This window comes from Tamandua tetradactyla, chromosome 2, assembly GCF_023851605.1.
Source record: "Tamandua tetradactyla isolate mTamTet1 chromosome 2, mTamTet1.pri, whole genome shotgun sequence".
Taxonomy (NCBI): Eukaryota; Metazoa; Chordata; class Mammalia; order Pilosa; family Myrmecophagidae; genus Tamandua; species Tamandua tetradactyla.
Genome location: NC_135328.1, coordinates 179,591,575 through 179,610,414, shown reverse-complemented (window position 1 = coordinate 179,610,414; position 18,840 = coordinate 179,591,575). Strand labels below are relative to the sequence as shown.

The 18,840-nt window shown below is 48.1% G+C and overlaps 1 protein-coding gene and 1 long non-coding RNA gene across 15 annotated transcripts in view; one reads left to right on the top strand and one right to left on the bottom strand.

The window, feature by feature from the left end:
* The window catches only part of LOC143674350 (uncharacterized), a 28,029-nt gene extending 14,671 nt beyond the window's left edge, over positions 1–13,358 (top strand). Inside the window, exon 3 of the long non-coding RNA XR_013171005.1 lies at positions 12,386–13,358. This is a non-coding gene — a long non-coding RNA (uncharacterized LOC143674350). The remainder of the gene's footprint in view (positions 1–12,385) is intronic.
* The window catches only part of ERI3 (ERI1 exoribonuclease family member 3), a 141,076-nt gene that overhangs the window by 22,118 nt on the left and 100,118 nt on the right, over positions 1–18,840 (bottom strand). For 13 of the 14 annotated variants that reach the window (XM_077149923.1, XM_077149932.1, XM_077149925.1 and 10 more), the window contains one exon: positions 4,506–4,605. The exons of the other annotated variant lie outside the window; for it this stretch is intronic. In XM_077149923.1, coding sequence (XP_077006038.1) covers positions 4,506–4,605 — 100 coding nt within the window. The remainder of the gene's footprint in view (positions 1–4,505; positions 4,606–18,840) is intronic. 14 annotated transcript variants of the gene reach the window in all.

Below are 18,840 nucleotides of genomic sequence, written 5' to 3'. Positions count from 1 at the left end.
TGGTGATCCCTGGAAGGTAGCAGGATTTTCCTGAGCAAGGAGATGGGTAGCAAACTGAAATCACACAGTAAGAACTGCCAGGGCCAGAAGGAAGTCAGAAACCAATAGGTGCAGGGCCCTGGTTCTGAGGATAATTGTAGCAGGGGGTGGGGAGCAGTAATGCCTCCTTTTCCTTCCTCCTCAGTTCTTGCTAATGAAACTTTGCCAAGGCTTGCTTGCTCATATGGCACTGAGAGAAATGAGGAAAGCAGATATGTTTTCTTCCATGTTGATAGCAAAACCCAACAAGAAGGTGCTTCATAGTTCAGAACAGTGATAAGAACATAAGCTTTGCCCTCAGATGGATCTAGGTATGAATCTGACTCTTCAACTCGGCCTGAGGCAAATCACTTAGCTGAGCCTCCATCTCTTCACCTACAAAATGGGAATGGTGATGCCTGCCTTGTTAGTGATTTGCTGTGATTATTGTGAATATTAAATCAGGCAATATAAAGCACCCTGAAATAATGTGAGGGGCTTGCTAACCCTTTAGGCTGAAATGAAAGAACGGTCACACAACATTCAGCAGTTGGTGGTGACACCTATGGTGACTGCTCCAACCGAGAATCTGTGGTCCATCCCAGGGATGCTGATAAAGCCCACTGATAGCCATCGAAGTTGGCAGTTCTAAATACAAGCAGCCCCTCACTCACAACCCACTTCAGTGGGACTCACAACCCACTGTTTACTAGGCTCCCAAGACCAAACCCATGACCACAGGATGAAGCCTCCCTCCACTGACCACCTTGACCGAAGCTCCACCATCTCCACTCTCCTTAGAGATCCCTGAGCCTTCCCTCTGCCTTAGCACCCAGGGCTAAGCCCTGTCCTGAGGATTCCACCAAGGAGCTCTATGGGGGAAGAGCACTGTGTCTTCTTTACCAATACATTCCTAGTTCCTATGACAACTCCTGGCATGGAGTAGGTGCAAGGTAAATTTTACTGAATGAAAGAATATCTTACCTGAGCCCATGTCTCCATTCCCATTGCCACAGCTCTGAAATAGTCATCTCTCGCGTGCCCTTTTGTACCTCTCTGCTGACCACCCTGATTGCAGTTTCTCTTCACTATTCCTCCCTATACAAACCATCAGACTAATCTGACTGAAGCCCAACTCTTACCAAAGTCCCCAGCTACAATACCCAACCATCCCAGCTGGCCCTCTCCCCTTATACAACCTTATCTCCCTGCCCCTGTCAACCCAACCCTCCAGCAAGCCTGCCTCCTTGCCCTTTCAGCACCTCCACCACATCTCTGCTCATCAGAGTCCCTGCCAAATAGGTCCAATAGACTCCCTTGGCCCTAATACCTTAGAAACAAGCTCAGTGGGAGGGCCTAATCCCTCTTGGGACCGAAAGCCAACAGTGATTTGCACACCCCAGCCACTGCTACCTCTACCCCACCCCCACAGCATTGTGAAAGAATCAAGCAGACCCTGGAGATGGCTAAGCTGTGGGATCTGCAGAACCCTTGCCCAACACACCCACCCCCATATACATACCACTCCCCACTCCAGGCTGGCAGCTCCTCACAGAGTTAATTAGCACCATGTCACTGAGGACCAGACTGAGTGGCCAGTGACAGGAGCTGACCTCTGACCCCAGGGCTGGAAAACAGTCCACATCAAACTCTCACAGTGCGACCCTTTTAGCACGCATAGTAACTCGGGGCACCGCCAGCTGAAGCTCATTAAAGCTGTCTCTTTGGTGCGAGGGCCATTAACCTCACTGCTCAAAACCCACGCCCTCCCCTCCCTGCCTCTCCCAGTCCAATTAATGCCCTGTATCCTCCCTCCCTTCCAAGCATCCTCACCCACACCTCAGTGCTAGACAGGAACTGGCAGGGCAGCCCCTTTCATTCAAAAATGGTAAAGAGCAAGTGCCAAGAAACTCCAGTGCCCTGGGGAACCCCAGGTGTTGGCTGGGCAGACCTGCTGAGGGAAGGCAACAGAGCAGAGAGCTCCGTGTACACCCACTGAATGCCGGGCACTGTACAAGCCCTTTACACAGGTGAACTCACTGAATCTTCCCAATAGCCTGGGAAGACAGAAAGCATTGTTCCTTGCCTAAGCTCACAGGACTATAGATGGTAGAGCCAGAACTTTCTCTGGCTCCAAAGCCCTAATTCTGTCCACTGTCATTCATGGCCTTGGGTTGTCCCCTGGGGTCCATTTAGATGGAGAAATCTGTACTCTGAGATCTCTAAAGAAGGAAAGAACACCTAAGAGATCCTAGCTCAGGGTCAACATGGGTGGACAGATAAGAGCAACATCACTGAGACATAGGAAGCAGCAAAGAGGGGGAACAGGAAGCCCTTCTCAAAAACACATCCTCAGAGAGATACACAGAAGCAGGGTGACCAGTTCAAGGTTGTGCAGGGTGTATTTACAAAGACCTACCAGTCCCTTCTACCAGTCAGACCCAATTCCTGGCAGTGTCCCCTCCCCTGGATCAATGCAAGTTCTCTCAATGGTCCTCTGTCTCTGGGCGCTCCCTTTCCATGACCTGCTTACTGACTCATATACTCACTCATTCATTCACTTATTCATCCTTAAACGTTTACTGAACACCAACTAAGAACTAGTTTTGTGCAGCACAATTTGCATTGCTGATTCTGAATCAGAGCTCTGATCATGTCATTCTCTCATTCTCTCCAAACCTTCTATGTCTCCTCAAAGTCTCAGGAAAAATCCACAACCTTTAACTTTGCATTCATGGCCCTCCTTATTTCTCTGCTTATTTTTTAGCCGTTTCCAACCCCTCCTACTCCAGGCACAGGAAATTACTTGTAGGTAACTGAACTTGTCCTCTCAACATGCTAGGCTTTCTCTACACAGTTCCTTCTAACTAGTAAACCCTTCCCTCATTTTTCTGCCCAGCAAACTCCTATTCACCCTTCAAGGATCCCCTGACTCTAGCGTCCTCTTCTTCAACTTCCCAATGACTTTCCAGGCAGACTTCTTGCTGGCCAGGTGCTTCCTCTAGGTGGTATGGGATAGCTCCTATGGAGAAGAATAGTAGCTGCTGTGGGGCACTCCTAATTCCCCAGCTCTGTTGACTGCTTCTTCATTCCCTCTGGACCCCAAGAGAGCCTTAGGATATCCCCAAAAGAATATGTGGGACATCCCAGATAACAGAAAGATGTAAATGCAGAAGTAGAAGCTATCTGAGTGACTGAGGAAGGAGAAACCTTTCAAGAGGCAGTCCAGGTGTTTCTGTCATAGACCCTAAATACCCTGAATGGCAAAAGTCTAATTCTACCTCTGTCTCCTCGCAGGATTTGAGCTCCCTGAGAACAGGGACTTCCATTCAGGATATCAAAGCAACCACTAGGTACCAGTGAATAGCTATGGAATGGATGAAGGGACCAGTGTACAGCAGATGACTGGGCCCTTCTGGTATGTCTCTCCAGCCTCCCCCAATGGCTCCTCAAAGGTATACAGGTTATGTTAATGTCATAGTGCCACCCAGGAATACTCCAGCTCCTCCCCACTTGGAACAAAGCCTATGCCTGTCAAGTATCCCTTTTGAAAGCATTTGCATGCACACAAGTGCACATGCATGCAAAATAAGATACAAAGAAACTAAATGACATACTTCCTGACAGATACACACAGGCTGACAGCTGCTTACACATACAGACACATAGCCTCAGAAAAATGTATAGCGATATACTGTTATTCATGCACACACATTCATCCCCTCAATAAGATGTATACATATATGGACACATACTCTTACACAGACACACGAAGACATATAGATGAACTTGTCACACACATAGACACAGATACTCAAGGAGAGACACATATCTATATGGATATAGCAGAAGCTAGCAGAGCCTTCCCAACCAATTGCCTGGGATCACAGCCACTTCAGCCCCCTTCCCAAGCAGGCATCCTCCTTAGGGTATATCCCCCATCTTGTACCCCAAGTGGCCCCTCCCAACCCAGACACCACTCAATGGAAGCTGCTGCTCCTGAGGGGGGGAGTCAATACCCTGTGGACGGAGCCATCGGTCAGAAAGACCCTGACTAATTAAAAGCTGGTGAGGTTTAAATAATTCATCTCCTTAACTCCCATTGATCGCCCAGTTTAGTGGCCACAGTCTAGAAACAATATTAAACAGCTTCCTTCATCTTCACAGGGGGTGGGTAAGCTGACATGTGCCCACCCTTTAAGGACATCACCCACCAGGGATGTAGCAGTGAGTGGGAGGTAGAAGACGAGCACCTGAGCCTCAATCCAAGGCTATCTTGACCCCCCTCAACACCCAGACCCCAGCCTGCCTCTTTGTTTTGAGAGGTCCTTTTCAGTGGTCCCATCCCCCCTCACCTCCTCCCCACAGCTCTGGACAAAGTCCTGTTGAGGTACAAAATGAGTCACTGATTCCCTGTGTGTGCGGGGGACTGGGGCATGTGGGTAGGGACTGACTGAGCTGCCAGGGGGATATGCAGAGGGACTGACCAATGCCACTGTGGGGCCGGCCTATGTGTTGCAGGCTGAGACCCTTGTTCATGTCCAGAAGTCCATTCTTGGGCCAGCAGCCCATGGCGAAGCTGTAAGCCTGGAAGACAGGAGGCAAAAATAGTTAACAGAGGCCCTGACCCTTGAGCTACCCCTATACAACAGTCCCCACCCCCTGCTCCAAGGTTTCCCATCAAGAGCTTACTCTCATAGCACCTCATCAGAGTCCCTCACACTTGATCCCTTTTCAACTAGGGCCCCCACCAGAAAATTCCTTCCTTCTCACGGGCCTCTTTTTCCCCTGGGCTTCTCTCCATCAGAGTTCCTCCCATCCTCACTGGGTGCCCCCTGACCAGGACCTTTCTCAGGAGTATACCCATTTATTATAAAGACCCATTTACTCATCAGGACCTTTCTCTCATTGCAGCACTCCCCTTTAGAGTCATTCCTCTCCAGAGTCCCTCCCAAAGTCTCAGAAACTACCTTGGAGACTAGCAGTATCTGAATTTCACCCCAAATAAGAAAACTGAAGCCTAGAACTGGACAATGACCTGCCAAAGATCATACTGCTTTTGACCCCAAGGCAGGACAGGCTGTGGAAGGCTGAGTGCCATTTGGGGGATCGTTGAAGAGGGGAGTAAGGGCACCTGTTCCACTCAGGCAGCCGTGAGGGGAGCACATGGTGTGTGTGCATGCATGCATGCATGCTTGTGTGTGTGTGTGTGTGTGTGTGTGTGTGTGTGTGTGTGGTGGGAGGAGTAGATGGTAGATGCTCCTGCTGAAGGTCAAGTGCTCACTTATGCATATTCAAAGCGGCCACCCATCGATCTGCACTTAATTGTTTTCCTGGGGTTGGGGAAGGAAGTGCTGGGGGCATCGATCTGCTCAGGCCCCCAGCACTCCACTGCTCCCCCTCTTTCCCATACCCCCGCCATCTGGACATGAGTAACCTCCATCTGGGGAGGCACACATAGCAGGACAACGACAGCACCTTCCCTTGTAGTCCCATGGGGCAGGCATGACTGACTTGATGTCACAGATGAGGAAACTGAGGGCCCAGAAAGAAGAGATTTACATAGGTTAGATCACTATTAAATGGCCTAATGCCTGCTAACAGAGTCCTGTGCTTATACCAATGGACCTGCATAGCTAGCAGACCCTTAAACACTACCTATCCCCTCACCTTAGACGTCTCCAAATAACAAGCTGCTCATCTCCCAGTGGCAGGAAGATGGCAGCCTGAGAGACAGTGGTCAGTGATGAAGATTGGTTAAGTTACAAAAGTTGGACTGAAGCAGCTAAAGAGGCTGCCAGTCATACTGGGATAGTACTGTGGTACCCCTTTAACCCCTCATCCCCTCCTCTCACCCCCTGCCTCTAGGTTCAGGAGGTCTCTGGGTTCAGAGACTTCCTCATAGGGAGACAGAAGGCTGGACACTGAGTTTGTTCTGGGGCCAAGGGGCTAGACAACAGATGAGTTACCTTCTTTCCATTTGCTGTAACCAACTCCTGACCTCACGGGCACTGGGAGGCTAGGAGCCAGTACACTTAAGCGTCACACCCTCTAAAGCCATTTCCCTTGACCACAGAGATTCCAACCATAGCCCAACTTCCGAGCCAATATGTCCCACCCTTTCCCAGGCCACAGCTGTACCCACAAATTGGGAGCTGAGTGCAAGGCTCAAAGACAGGAGAGAGGAGGCTGGCCTAGAGCCAGGGGAACACAGGCAGCAAGGGAAAGCAGTCGGTGGGCGGTGCACAGCTGGAGGAGCCACTGAGCATGGTCAGGACTGAGGCTGGAGCGCGGCAGGCCAGAGAGCGGTGGCGGGCTGGCTTTCAAGTACTTTAAAATCACTTACAAAGGCCGGATTAAACGATCAGAAATTCCATTTAATAGGACAAATAAAGAAATAACAATCTACTCTATCAGCCTGGGGAAGGCGAGCTGGATAGGTTTTTTTTTCCCCCTCTAAAAAGGAAAAAGGGAAGGAAGGGGGAAAAAGGAAGGATAATGTGTGTTTACTCAAGCAAAGAAAAAAATATTTAAGTGATGTCGGAGAGAAGATTGCAGTAACTAGTGAAGAATAACATCGTCTACTTTGCTGTCAAATCACACCCGAATTTCAGTAATAGATTCTCGGCTGACACTCAATTCAATTCGAAGGTGATCCTGCTTTATCCCAGCCCATCAAATATTAAACACTTGCATTAGCAGGTGCTGCCGCTTCCCGGCTTAAAGCAGCGGGCGGGCAGCAGAGCTGCTGGGGCCCCTCTGCTCTGTTCACAGCTCAGGGACAGGGCAGCTCAACGTTATCTGCACGTCATCCTGAGTCTTATCGCAGCTAAGCTAAGCGGGAAGACCACTTCAGATAACATTAGATGTTTGCCCCAACGTGTCACCATGATTAGATTATTATTGTAATTATGGCTCCCCAAGATCTACTACAGGCTGGGACGTGTGGAAGGGGGATGGAAGGCAGCAGAGCCCAGGAGGGCCGGGCAAGACCAGGGCAAGTTGGAATCCATGCAGGAAACAGAGGGCTGGGCCAGGCGGCAGTCCCAGTTCCCCAGTCCCGCCTGACAGATGCCTTTTAGGAAGGGCAGCCTAGCTTGTCAGAGTGAGGGCGAGATGAATTGGCGTCTCTACCGCGGCCACGGGTGTCATGCCGCACAGTTTCATATTCCTAGATAAGGCATGATAACCAATTGCTGCTGTGACATGGCCTCATCCAGCACTTCCTCAGGGGGGCACAGGGCAGGGGTAAGGGAGCAGTGCATGCACACAGGTCTGCCAAGCTCCTAATAAGAGGGATTTAATTTTTACAAATGCTGCTTCCAGCGGGGCCTTCACATACCAGCCAAAGTCCAAAATGATATTAAAAATGATTCATTAAAACTGCTCTCCTTCAGCCTGGGTTTTTTCTATGGCCCCTGCTGAGAACCCTGACATGTCTCCCCCAGGTATTATCACACACCCCTGCAGAGCTGAACCTTCTGACATGACCACCAGCTTCACAGAACCACCTTAGGCACAGCACCCCAAAATCCCCTCAACTCCTGTCACCTTGGGTACCCCTAAGGCACAGCTAGCAGACATAGACAGCCACCCAGAGTACACAGAAGGTTCCATAGCAATTTGGATCTTGCACCTGTTGCCCCTCTGCACCTGTACCCATACTCTCACCATCCTAGCACACATTTCTAAAAGTCATTCCACTCCAGTACCCCCTCCCCCAGACATATACACCATCCTGATGCCAGACCACATATATGTGCACAACCTAGCTGCCCCAGACTCTCCCTCTTGTTATCCTGTTCAACCTTCAATTCCCTACTTCCTCCAGACATCCTCCTTCAAGAGCACATCTGTCTGTGAATCTCAACAGAGTCCTTCCCAGTTCAGGGCAGGGTGATGTGGACTAGGTCTCAGGGATCCTAGCTGAGAAGTCAAGACAGGTACTCAGGGAATGCTCAGAGCAGGAGGATCAGGGAGGCTAACGGGCCAGCCCAAGTGGGGTAGGAGGAGACTAGGTAAGCTTCCTGGGGAGGAATGGTACTGGACAGTTGGCAGGATTTGACCCATGAAAAGGGAGGATGCCATTTGAGTCAGATGACCCAGCAAGGACAAAGGAGGATGGCAGGAGCAAACTTGGTCATAGTACAGGCAATGGTTTAGGTGTGTCTAGGGCAGCCAATGCAGGCAGCAGGTAGAGGTGCTGCTTCCCAATTCTATATACCAACAGCAAGCGTATACCTGACCACAGGGGCCGATAGAGTTAGAGGTGAAGGATGCTGGGTCCACCAAACCAGCCCACCTCACCCCTGGGCCAGGCAGATATGCACACTCCTCTTCCCATGGGTTGCTGTAATTTCCATACGCAGGGAAGCAGGTGTTGAGCTGCTCCTGGCTGGCTCTCCCCTCTCGTGGCTCTGTCTGCCTTGGCTGCTGCCCCATTAGCTTAGTGGCCAGCCATCTGCGACGAGCTCGCCACACAGCCCTGCTACAGGCGAGGCGGGTGGCCCCCTGTGTAACAGGGAGCTTTGCCATTAGCGCCTTTAATATTCTGACACCTCAGCACAGCCTGCTATTACATGCAAACGCTGATCGCCCTGTGAAATTACATTGCTGGGCCCATGAAATGGAATCGTGTATAATCAGCCTCCTCCATGCACTGTCAGTCCCATCACAAACACGGCGCCCGGCGGCTTATGAGGGCTTAGCAGCTGCGACAAGTGTATTGGGTTTAATAGATGAAGTAGCCCTCATCGGCAGCAGCATCAGACCCTTTAAAGAGGAAAGAAGAGGTATCAACAGCTGTGTCTCTGCCCACCCATATACTACCTACCAGGTCCTTGAAAGCAGGATGGACACTAAGTGGGCAGGGCTGTGGCTGGGCTAATGAGCTATGACCCAACTCAGACTGCAGAAAGAAGCACAGACTGCTCTGCAACTTCTAGGAAACCCAGAGCTTCCAAGCTGGCACCAGCATCCAACCTGCATGTAAAGAGGCTGATGTTTAGCCATAATCCTAGATGACCTGTTACTCTGTGGGCCCATGGCTAACTGACCAGACTAGGAACCAAATCAAATCACCTGCCATCCTCATTAAACACTCAACAGAGATGAAGCAGCAAAAGTGACCCTCTAGGGGGGTGGGGGAGAGAAGGTTCAACAGGCAGAAATAATACCTTTTTCTCTAACTGAGAAAAAGTACCTAGACCACCAGAAATATTAGGATGGCACATGCCATGAGTACTGAGAACATACCCAGCAGCCCATATCTCAAAGAAAGTATGCTCAGGGCTCAAGAGTCAGACAAACCTGGACATGATTCCTAATTCTGCCACTTATTAGCACTATATTTGGACAAGTTATTAAATCATACTAAGCCTCAATTTCCTGTACTGCAAAATAGGATAATAGTACCTTCTCCCAGGCATACCTTCACCCAGGGACATTCCACCTCAGTGCCATACCTGGATATACTTGGGGTTATGCTAGGAACCTGCAATATGCAATTCCTTTGAGAAAATGACTCCCTCTCCTTTTTCCAGCCTCAACCTAACACCAATTGTGGTAGATCGTATTTTCCAGTGATGGTCCCAATATTACCTCTCACCCCACCATGCTCTTAACTGTGACTCTGACACATCTGCTATCAAGAGCTGGAATCTATGTCCCTCCCTCTTGAAAAAGGGTGGGCTTTTGTGACTATCTCAACCAAAAGAGTAAGGCAGATGTAACACTATGTTATTTCAAGGTTATTTCAGAAAAGGTGAGCAGGTCCTACCTCATTCACCCCACTGGAACCTTGCCTTGGAACCCTGAGCTGTCATATAAGCATTCAGGCTGCTCTGAGGTGGCCATGTTGAGGAAGCCCAAAGAGTCCATGCAGAGAGACCATGTAGAAAAGCTATGTGACTGGGTGAGGAAACAGAGATGCATAGCCATCTCTCAGATGCTCCAGACACACACTGTTGCAGCTCCAGTTGCTGTCTAACTACAACCACATAAGAAGGAGCCAGAACCACCTAGCCAAGCCCTACCTGAATTCCTGACCAGCAGAAACCATAAGATAATAAAATATCTGTTGTTGTTTTAAGTCATCAAGTTCTGGGGTGATTTGTTATGCAGCAATGCTAACTGGAAAACCAATACCTACTCACTTTTGGATATACTCTGCAAACACCTAAAAAACTTCTTCACTCCCACTGCCTATATAAACTGTTCTGCCTCTCCCTTGGGGACTTCATGCCAAGACTTCTTCACTCTGGGTAACTTCGGTATCTACAGGATCAACCACCCATGAACCTTGCCTCTTTCTCAACTTCTTGTGCTAGCAGACCTCCTCTACATACTTCAACCATCTATTACCATAGTCACACTCTAGATCTTGAAACTGCTTTCCCTTTGAAATATCGCAATGACAGGTTCTACTCTGACCTCAGCCTCCTATATTTCCTGCTTTTGTAACTTCTCTCCATCTACAACTGTATCCCCACCCTACCACACACACAATCTGTCAATCCCTTTTTGGCCTCAATCCCTTTTCTACCAAGCCTGGACCCTTGAGCCTATCACTTCAACCACCTATACACCAAAAATCAACATTCTTGACCACTTATCCTAGCATACCTTCCCTGCAAAACCCCCAACCATGACTCACTTTTTCTCCACACTTGCTCTTGAGCTAAGTGACACTGGAGAAAATCACTTTTATGTGTGGCAAGTACCCAGCAGAGATTCAAGTAGAGATAACCTTAGCAGCCCTCAATGTTATCCAACAATCCTTCCTCCTCTTCTACTTTTACAAAGATAATGAAGCCACTTAGCAGAACTCTATCAACTGCATGCTCCACATCTACAAATGCATTTGTGGCCTCACTCACCTGTTCCTTCAGCCCTAGTTGTAACAGAGGAGATACTTCACTTCCTGTCTAAGGTCAATCTCTTTACTTAAAACGCTGTGTATCTCACCCCCTTTCTACATCTTCAGGGCCTCGCTCCATCTTGTATTCCCTTTTTTCTAGATCCTTAACCTCTTTGACTCTGCTGGCTCCTTTCCATTAGCATTTAAAGATGCCCAAATCTCTATCAGCTCTATATTACTTCTCTGTGTCTCTGTTTTTTCCTTTGTAAAATGGAGCTAATAACAGTTCCTACCCCATAGAGTTGAATATGAAAATTAAATAAGTTATTGTATGTATAGTACTTAAAACAGCCTGGCTCACAGAAAGCTATATCTGTATTAGATTATTGTTTAAAAAAAAAAAATCCTCCATTCATTCCACATCCCCATCCAGCTACTGCCTGTTCTGTTAATAACCAAACTTCTCAAAGTTGTCTCTAGTCACCTCCATTTACTCATCTTCCCCATTACTCCTTAACTGACAGCAGTCTGGTTGCCAACGCTACCTCTCCTGTGAAGGTCAATAATCCTTTTCATCTTGCCCACCTCTATGGATAGTTTCAGGTTCGCACCTGTTTGGCCACTCTCTAGCCCACTCCATCTCTGAAACACTTCTCCTTTGTTTTTCTTCCACATTCCACTCTTCCAGTTTTCCTCTCTCTCTGTTTTCTTTGTAATCACTTCTGCATTAGGCCATCCCCTGTGTATGCTTACAAGCCCTCTCTTTTTTTTCTCTCCCCTAAACTTTATCACTCCCCCGGGATGATTTCCTCAACTCCCTTGTCTTCAACCTCTATTACTCCCAAATCTGTACTTATTGCCACCACCTGAGTGTCAAACATAAATATTCTATTATCTACATGGCATTTCTACCTGGATGTCACAGGCACTTCATTCTTGATAAGTTTAAAACCCATTTCACCATCTTCTTCTCCAAACTGCTCCCTCTCCTGGGTTTCCAAATCCCAGTGAAAGATATTACCATCTACCCAGTCTACCAAGCCAGCAAGGTGGGATCAACGTCAATTTCTTTCTCACTGCCCACCGAGTCCTGTGATTATTTTATGCCTTCATGTCTTCCTCAAGCAATCTAGCCTGCCTAAAATACCCTTCTTCTTTTTTCCTAATGAACACATACTTCTTTTTTAACATTCAAACTCCAAAGTACCTTCCTTTGCAAAATCTTTCCTAACTCACCCCCTCTTTTAGACCCACCCATACACTGAACAGACTTCTTTCATAGCTTGTCTAACATTAATTCGGTTTATAAATCTGTTACATCATTATGCTGATTCTTTAGGGCAGGTGCTGTATGTGATGTTTCTCTGAATGATCTCCATTGAGGAAAGGGGAAGGGAGGAGATGGAAGGAAAGGAAAGGAAAAACACCTCTTTGGGTATAATTCTGTCAGGCAAAAAGGCCTGGTTTTCAGAGCTGCCATCCTCACCAATCTCACTGTGTCTTTTTCAGGAACCACTGTTGATCCTGCCCAAAAAAACAGCAACCCCCCTACAGCCATCCTTGGAACTAGGGGCTCAGGTGCCTGTGTTAAGAAAGGGAGACTGTTTCTGCCTTCTTCTCTTTTTCTGAACCCTTCAGTCTCATGCATTACCCCAACCCCCACCCCTGGCCCAGCAGAGGCTTGGCCAGCACAGCTACAGTAGCAAAACGATGGACACTTGCATCAGGTGACACAAGCCACTTATTTCACTCTTAGCTGGTGGTTCTGTTATATGCACAGAGGTACCAACACACTCCAGGGGCTCCAGAGCAGCTGCTGCCTCTGTCCATCAGCAGAACTTGAGTGAGATAATTATCCTCTCCATGTACATAACCTTATTACTCACTGCCTACAACAGGACAGCTGCCTCTAGGGTACTGGTCCACCACCACAGCAAAGGCAGGGGTTGTGTCACAGTCTGGGTTCCATATCTGGCACTAGGGGTCCTGTGAGGACAGGATGGCTGCCAGTTTAGTTTGATCCCAATAGGGTCTTGACTGTATTTTCCAGGTGGAATAATCTCCTCACTGTTCCCAGAGCCCTTGCTTCATTGCTGAGTCAGAGGGTACTTAGGGACACTGAGGTTTCTGGGACAAGAGCAAGAGAAGAACCTGGTGAGCCATGCTGCCTCAGCCCCAGCAGAGGAGGTTGGCCTATCTGGGATGCCACATGCTGTGGCATTAGAATCCATGGCTGCAGGTCAGTCTAAGCCAACCGCCCAAGGTGAAAGCTACAAAGCAAATTTTCTTTGTTTTCATTACAATTTCCTCTCCCATTGCTTCTTTTTAGCCAGCTCTTTTCTCCCCAAGGTGCTAGGGATTGAATGAAACATCACCCCCGGCTCCAATAAGTGTATTTCAATTACATCTGTCACTGCATAAGGATATAATGATATATCATGTGATATTAAATCCATGGTAATCATATCAGGGATTTTTTTTAATCGTGCACTAATCGCATTATTACATCTCTATAATTAACAACAGGAGGTATGGAAATTCAGTTAAGATAGAAAGCTCAAATGTTCTCTCCCACCCCCACCCTACCACCCCACACCTGCCTGAGCTCCCCCAGATAGGAACCCAATTAAGAGATGGGGATTGCAGAAGACTAGTACTATGGGGCAAAAGCCTCCACCTCCCCAGTGCCTCAACCGTGGACAGTCTTCAGCATTCAGGGCTGATCGAGATGGTCCAGATTGAGACCAGGGGGTCTGTTAGTCTTATGGTTGCTCAGGAAAGAGCCTGGGGCAGAGGCCACACAAAAAGGCCCAATTACAAGTCTCAGCTGGATGTTCCAGACTCTTGCCATCACAGCACCAAACCATCTCTATGGGGAGAGACAATTGCCTTTCCTTCAAACTAGCAAGACCCTCAAACAGGTTGCGAAACACAAAGCAAGTTCCTGCTAAGGCCAACTAGACCAGAATTCCTCCTGCTTCTGCTGTACAGACTGGCCTATCCCTTTCTGGTGATAGCTCTTAACATCACCAGGTCCAGCAGCTGAACAAACCCAATTCTTCCTGTGGTCATTTGTCCTCAGTCCTCTCTCTGAAGTCTGGCCCTTCGTATCACATGACAAATCTGTTCTGGATAACTACTGGGGTTTTCCCCTAATCCCCCTGAAACTTAAGGGTCAAAGTTCTTGTTGCCTCCCACCCAGGCCTATATGGAGAGAGGAAGATTTTGGAATTGCAGCTTGAACCACGCTAAATGACCCTGCCTCTCCCACCCCCCTTCCTGATACTGCGCTGTTAGGGCTAATCCCTTCAGGGGTGTCATAACCAGCCTGCAAAGCAGAATTTTGCGTTTCAAGTCCAAAGCTTTGAACTTGGCATGTTACTAGTCCTCAGTGAGGGGCAGGCATTTTGCTAAGTTTGACTCTCAGAAGTTGGACAGGCCTGAAGATGAAAGAGAAAAATCATGTCCTTTTTCTTAATAAAAAGGAGACACTAATAGCAGTCAGCACTTAGGCAAAGCACTTTAAGTTTCTAAAGTGCTTTCCAAATTAAAATATAATCCTTTACTGAGTATGTGACACCACCCCCACCTCCACCCGCCCACTTCTCATACAGGAAGGGATGTGCATGCTTGTACATAGCACATACGCATTCACTCTTTTTTCTCTCTGGGAAAAATGAGAAGGCTGCTCAAGACATTCATAAAAGACCTTCCCACCCACACCTTTCTTCATTGGCTTGCTTACTGAATAACTATCAAGTGCCAAGCCCCTGTGCTGGGTGCTAGAGATATAGAGATAAGTAGACCAGGCCACTCCCCTCAAGGAGCTCCAAGGCTGGAAGGAGAGGCACATAAACACACTTGCAAAACCACGGAGAAAAATCAGGAGAAGGACCAAGATGACATCAGTAAGATATCCTAGGTGGAATGGCGAGTGAAGGTAGGCATGAGGGCCAGGAGCTCAGTAGTCTGAGCTGAGACAAGAAAGTCCTAAGAAAACATATGGGAAGGGGTGGGGGTATACATGAGACTGTGGAAGTAGATAAGATCACCCAGGAAGAGAGGTAAGAGCCTTTAGAACCAGATATGGCCTTCTCTTCTGTGATGTTTGGAAGAAAAAAATAGAAAGGCTGAGAGAGGAAAGGTTGAACACTACAGCTTCCAGAGCTAAGGACCAAAGAACCTTCTCTCTGGGGCAGGCCCAACATCCTGGCCCCTATACCTCCTTCTATTAACTTGATCTTCACTTTGGAGTTATGTTGACTCATTCACACCAAATGCTTATTATGTGCCAGGCTATATGCAATCAGTAATACAGACTCAAGTCCTCAAAGAGTTTACAGTCTATTAGAGAAAGCATACAAATAGCAACATAAATGATCGTGAAGTAACAGTTATAATGAGGGCAGAAGAAAAAATGTAGGCTGAAGAGGGAAACCCAACCTAGTTGGGAAAAGCTTCTCTGAGGACAGGTAAGCAGAAACTGACTGATGGGCAGGGGTGAGTAGGAGGTAAGGCCCATAGGCAAATTATAACACAGCACTTGGAAAGAATCAAATCAAGGCTAGGGTTCCTGGAGCACAGAAAACAGGCATGACATGTGGCTAATAAGGAAGGCAGGAGATGTGGACACGATGAGGGTTTTGCACCTTTTCCAAAGGAACACAGGAAGCCATTCAAGGCTATCACGTTCTGTGATCTTGGGGTATTCTACCAATGTAAAAATTCTGTTCATTTGCACTTACCCCTTCCTATTCCTAAGGGTAGCCAGGCCTGTGAAAAACTAAAAGAAAATCAAGGCTTTTTTCTATTTGGAAGGAGAAGAAACAGTACTCACTCATTCATTCACTGAAAATTCACACATTCACTGAATGCCTGCTAGACCCTGGAAAGTCGAATGGAATCACAGGTAGACTCTGCCCTCACAGAACTCACAGCCCTTTGAGGGGAAATAGAGACAGAAACCAGTAACTGCTATAGAGAGTGATTAGAGAGAACTGTAGCAGTGATACAAAGGAGCAAAGTGCCCAGGCCCAGAGGCATCCAAAGCCCAGAATGAGGTGTACTGCTTAGTGTTCATCTTCTCCACATAAGCAGCAGATGGCTGGCTGGGACAGGACTTCCCACACGGACTAGAGGTGGGGTGGGGTGACAGGAATATGAGGAGGACAAGGGAAAGGGGAAAGGGGCTGGAGACTAAGTAGCAATAGTCTAAAGCCAGAATATTGTCTGGGACTCTGTGACACTTCGGGCCCAGTGGCCAGTTAAATGAGTGGTGGATCACAGAAAGAGACTAGACAGAGGCTTCCTCTTCCCATTGCAAAGATGGAGGCTGAAAGGATGTGATCAAAGTCACAGAGTAGAGAAGGGGGAAAACGCTTATGATAAAGCTCCAACACGACTGGAAAGATGCAACTTCAGACTAAGCAACAAGATTTCAGAAGTTGGAAATTCTATTCTTTGGGCCTCAGTTTCCTCAACTGGAAAGTGAGGGGCTTAATTACTTGATTTCTTAGGTCCGTTCCTGATCTGAGGCTCTTCAACTACCCATAGGAGTCAGGCTTATTTCTGCTCCATGTTTTTGATTATGCTATTCCTCCCACCCATCCTACCCTATCCCCAAACAATCACCTTGCTCTACCCTCTCTGAATCCTGTCTGCCAGGACACAACTTTCAGGGACCCCTCTCTGGTTTCCCTTCTTCCATCTTCATGTCTTACCCTGACCTCCACATGCAGTTCTTCTAACAACACTTTGCTTAACTACGTATTACATATGGTCTAGTACTCTTACTGGATTGATGCAGGGAGTGGCTTATCTTTCCGTGACCCTGACATCCATTTCAGGGGCAGGAGGGAAACTCCACTCTCACTGGCCATGGAGGCTGGCAGATACTACTCCAGCCTGAAATCTGGGTTCCCACTCCCTCTGCCCACAGTTCTTTGAGAACTCGACAGGCCTCCACTTGAAAAGGGTGCTAAAAGCAATGATGTCTCCAAGTGCAATGGGAGATATTTGTGTCTGCTTTACCCTTGGCTTTTTGCTCCGGTTCAGGTAGGAGCGGGGTGGGCCGGCTGGCAGATCTGAGAGCGCGGCACGCCCCAGCAGGCAGGGCGCACAGCGCGGAGGAAGGCGCGAGTCAGTCTGGAGTGCTCCCCATTTATCAAGCTCACGCAGGCCGCCAGCCGAGCGAGTCTTTCTATCATTACACCTCTCAAAATCCGATTCATACCACTAATCCTGCCTTCATTCTCCCAGATTAATAACATCTCTTTCAACCTTCACAGTGTGATAAATAGACAAAGAGAGAACAAAAGGAGAGACAGAAGAGAGAGAAAGAGCTGGAGCAAGTCCCTATAATAGAGAGAGCTGAGAAAGAGGAGAGGGAAAAAAGGAGAGAGAAGCAAGAGCAGGCAGCGGCCAGAGACTACAGCTACCTTAGAGAGCCGCTCTGAGGAGAGCTGGCAGCTGCACCCCGCTATGTGCTCTGTTCGGTCCCCAAAGAGAAAGAAAGGCTCGTTAACAGCTTCTTCCTGCCTGTACTTTTGTTCAAATTCTTTTCTTCCCTTCCTACTCTGCTTTAGATCAAACCCCAGTGAAAATAAGTCTCCTGGTTTTCTTCGAGACTCCCTACCAGGCCCAGGGAACCAACCTGGCCCTTGGCAGTAGGGCTGGGTCTAGGCACAAGAAGGGGCAGGAAAATGGGTTTAGCAAGGGGTAGAATAAGCTTGTCTAAATCTTCACCAGAGCTGTTCCCTTAAACCCAATTCCTACTCCCTTCCCGGTTCTTTTGGCAGAACGGGAAATAATTTAACACAGAGGGTAGATTTGGGCTTCATTCCTGAAAACCGTCCGGCCCCTCTTCCAGACTTAAGGCTCCAGATGGCCCAAACAATGGCCCCTAGTCCCAGGAGCTCACCTAGACGATAAAAACGGGCATCTCTCAGGCTTGCAAAAGCAGAAATGTGGTCCATACCCCACAATTATATCAGCAAGGCATCACAGGGAAAATAAGCTCCATTAGGCCCCAGCCCTAGCCCTAACACAATGACCTGATGCCCTCCCAGGCTGGTCTTCAGAGCATACTTCCTCACAAACTTGGGAGAAGTCAGTCACTCTTTTGGGTTCTGGTAGGCAATGACTGGGTTGGCTGGCTCTCTCACTCCACTGGGACTGTCTTCTGAATTCTTTTCCCAGGTTCAAGTTGCCTATGGCACATTCAGTCTTTCCCAACTTCGCCCAAACCAGCCCTAGCACAAGACTAAGCCAAATATACTTAACTCTACCTTTCCTCTGGATTGCAAAGCATTCCTAGGCTGCCTGCAGGCCTAGCTCAGAGGTAGGGGCAAAGTATTCCACACCAGGACACTCAGTTGGCCCTCGGCCCACTTACTCCCTTCACAATATATCAGAGCAGGGAAAGATGGGAGTGCACTGTTCTCTCTGGACCACCCTAATCTCAGCACACTCAAAGTGGCGAGTGGGGGCAGAAGTGGGAGAGGCAGTATGCAGAAGGAAGGTCTGCCCTGGCCAATCCAGCCTGGTAAGAGGAATCTTCCAGGAACATCAATGCTCTTCCAAGGACAGAGACCAGTAGTGAACAGGAAGGGCCTGAAGCAGACCCTCAATAGAAAACTGGCCTGGTGACCGGCTTAGAGATAAGTCCCATATAGGAAATATCTTGGATATATTCCAGGTTGCCAGATTCTTTCTTCCAAAAGCCCCTCCTCCCTCTCTCTAAAGTAGGTAGCAGATAGTCCTTGGGATTGTATCCCTCTCACAAAAATCCAGAAGTTCTGCTAAGTTTCCCTCAGCCCCTACAAAAGGACTCTCCATGCTCAAACCCCTGCAAGAGGGTGTGAAAGAATGACAGTAACTGATGTTTTTCTATGCTCCAAGTATCCCAAGGGGGTGGGTACTGAAGAGGAAAGAAAAGGAGAAGAAATCATACAGTCTCAGCAAAG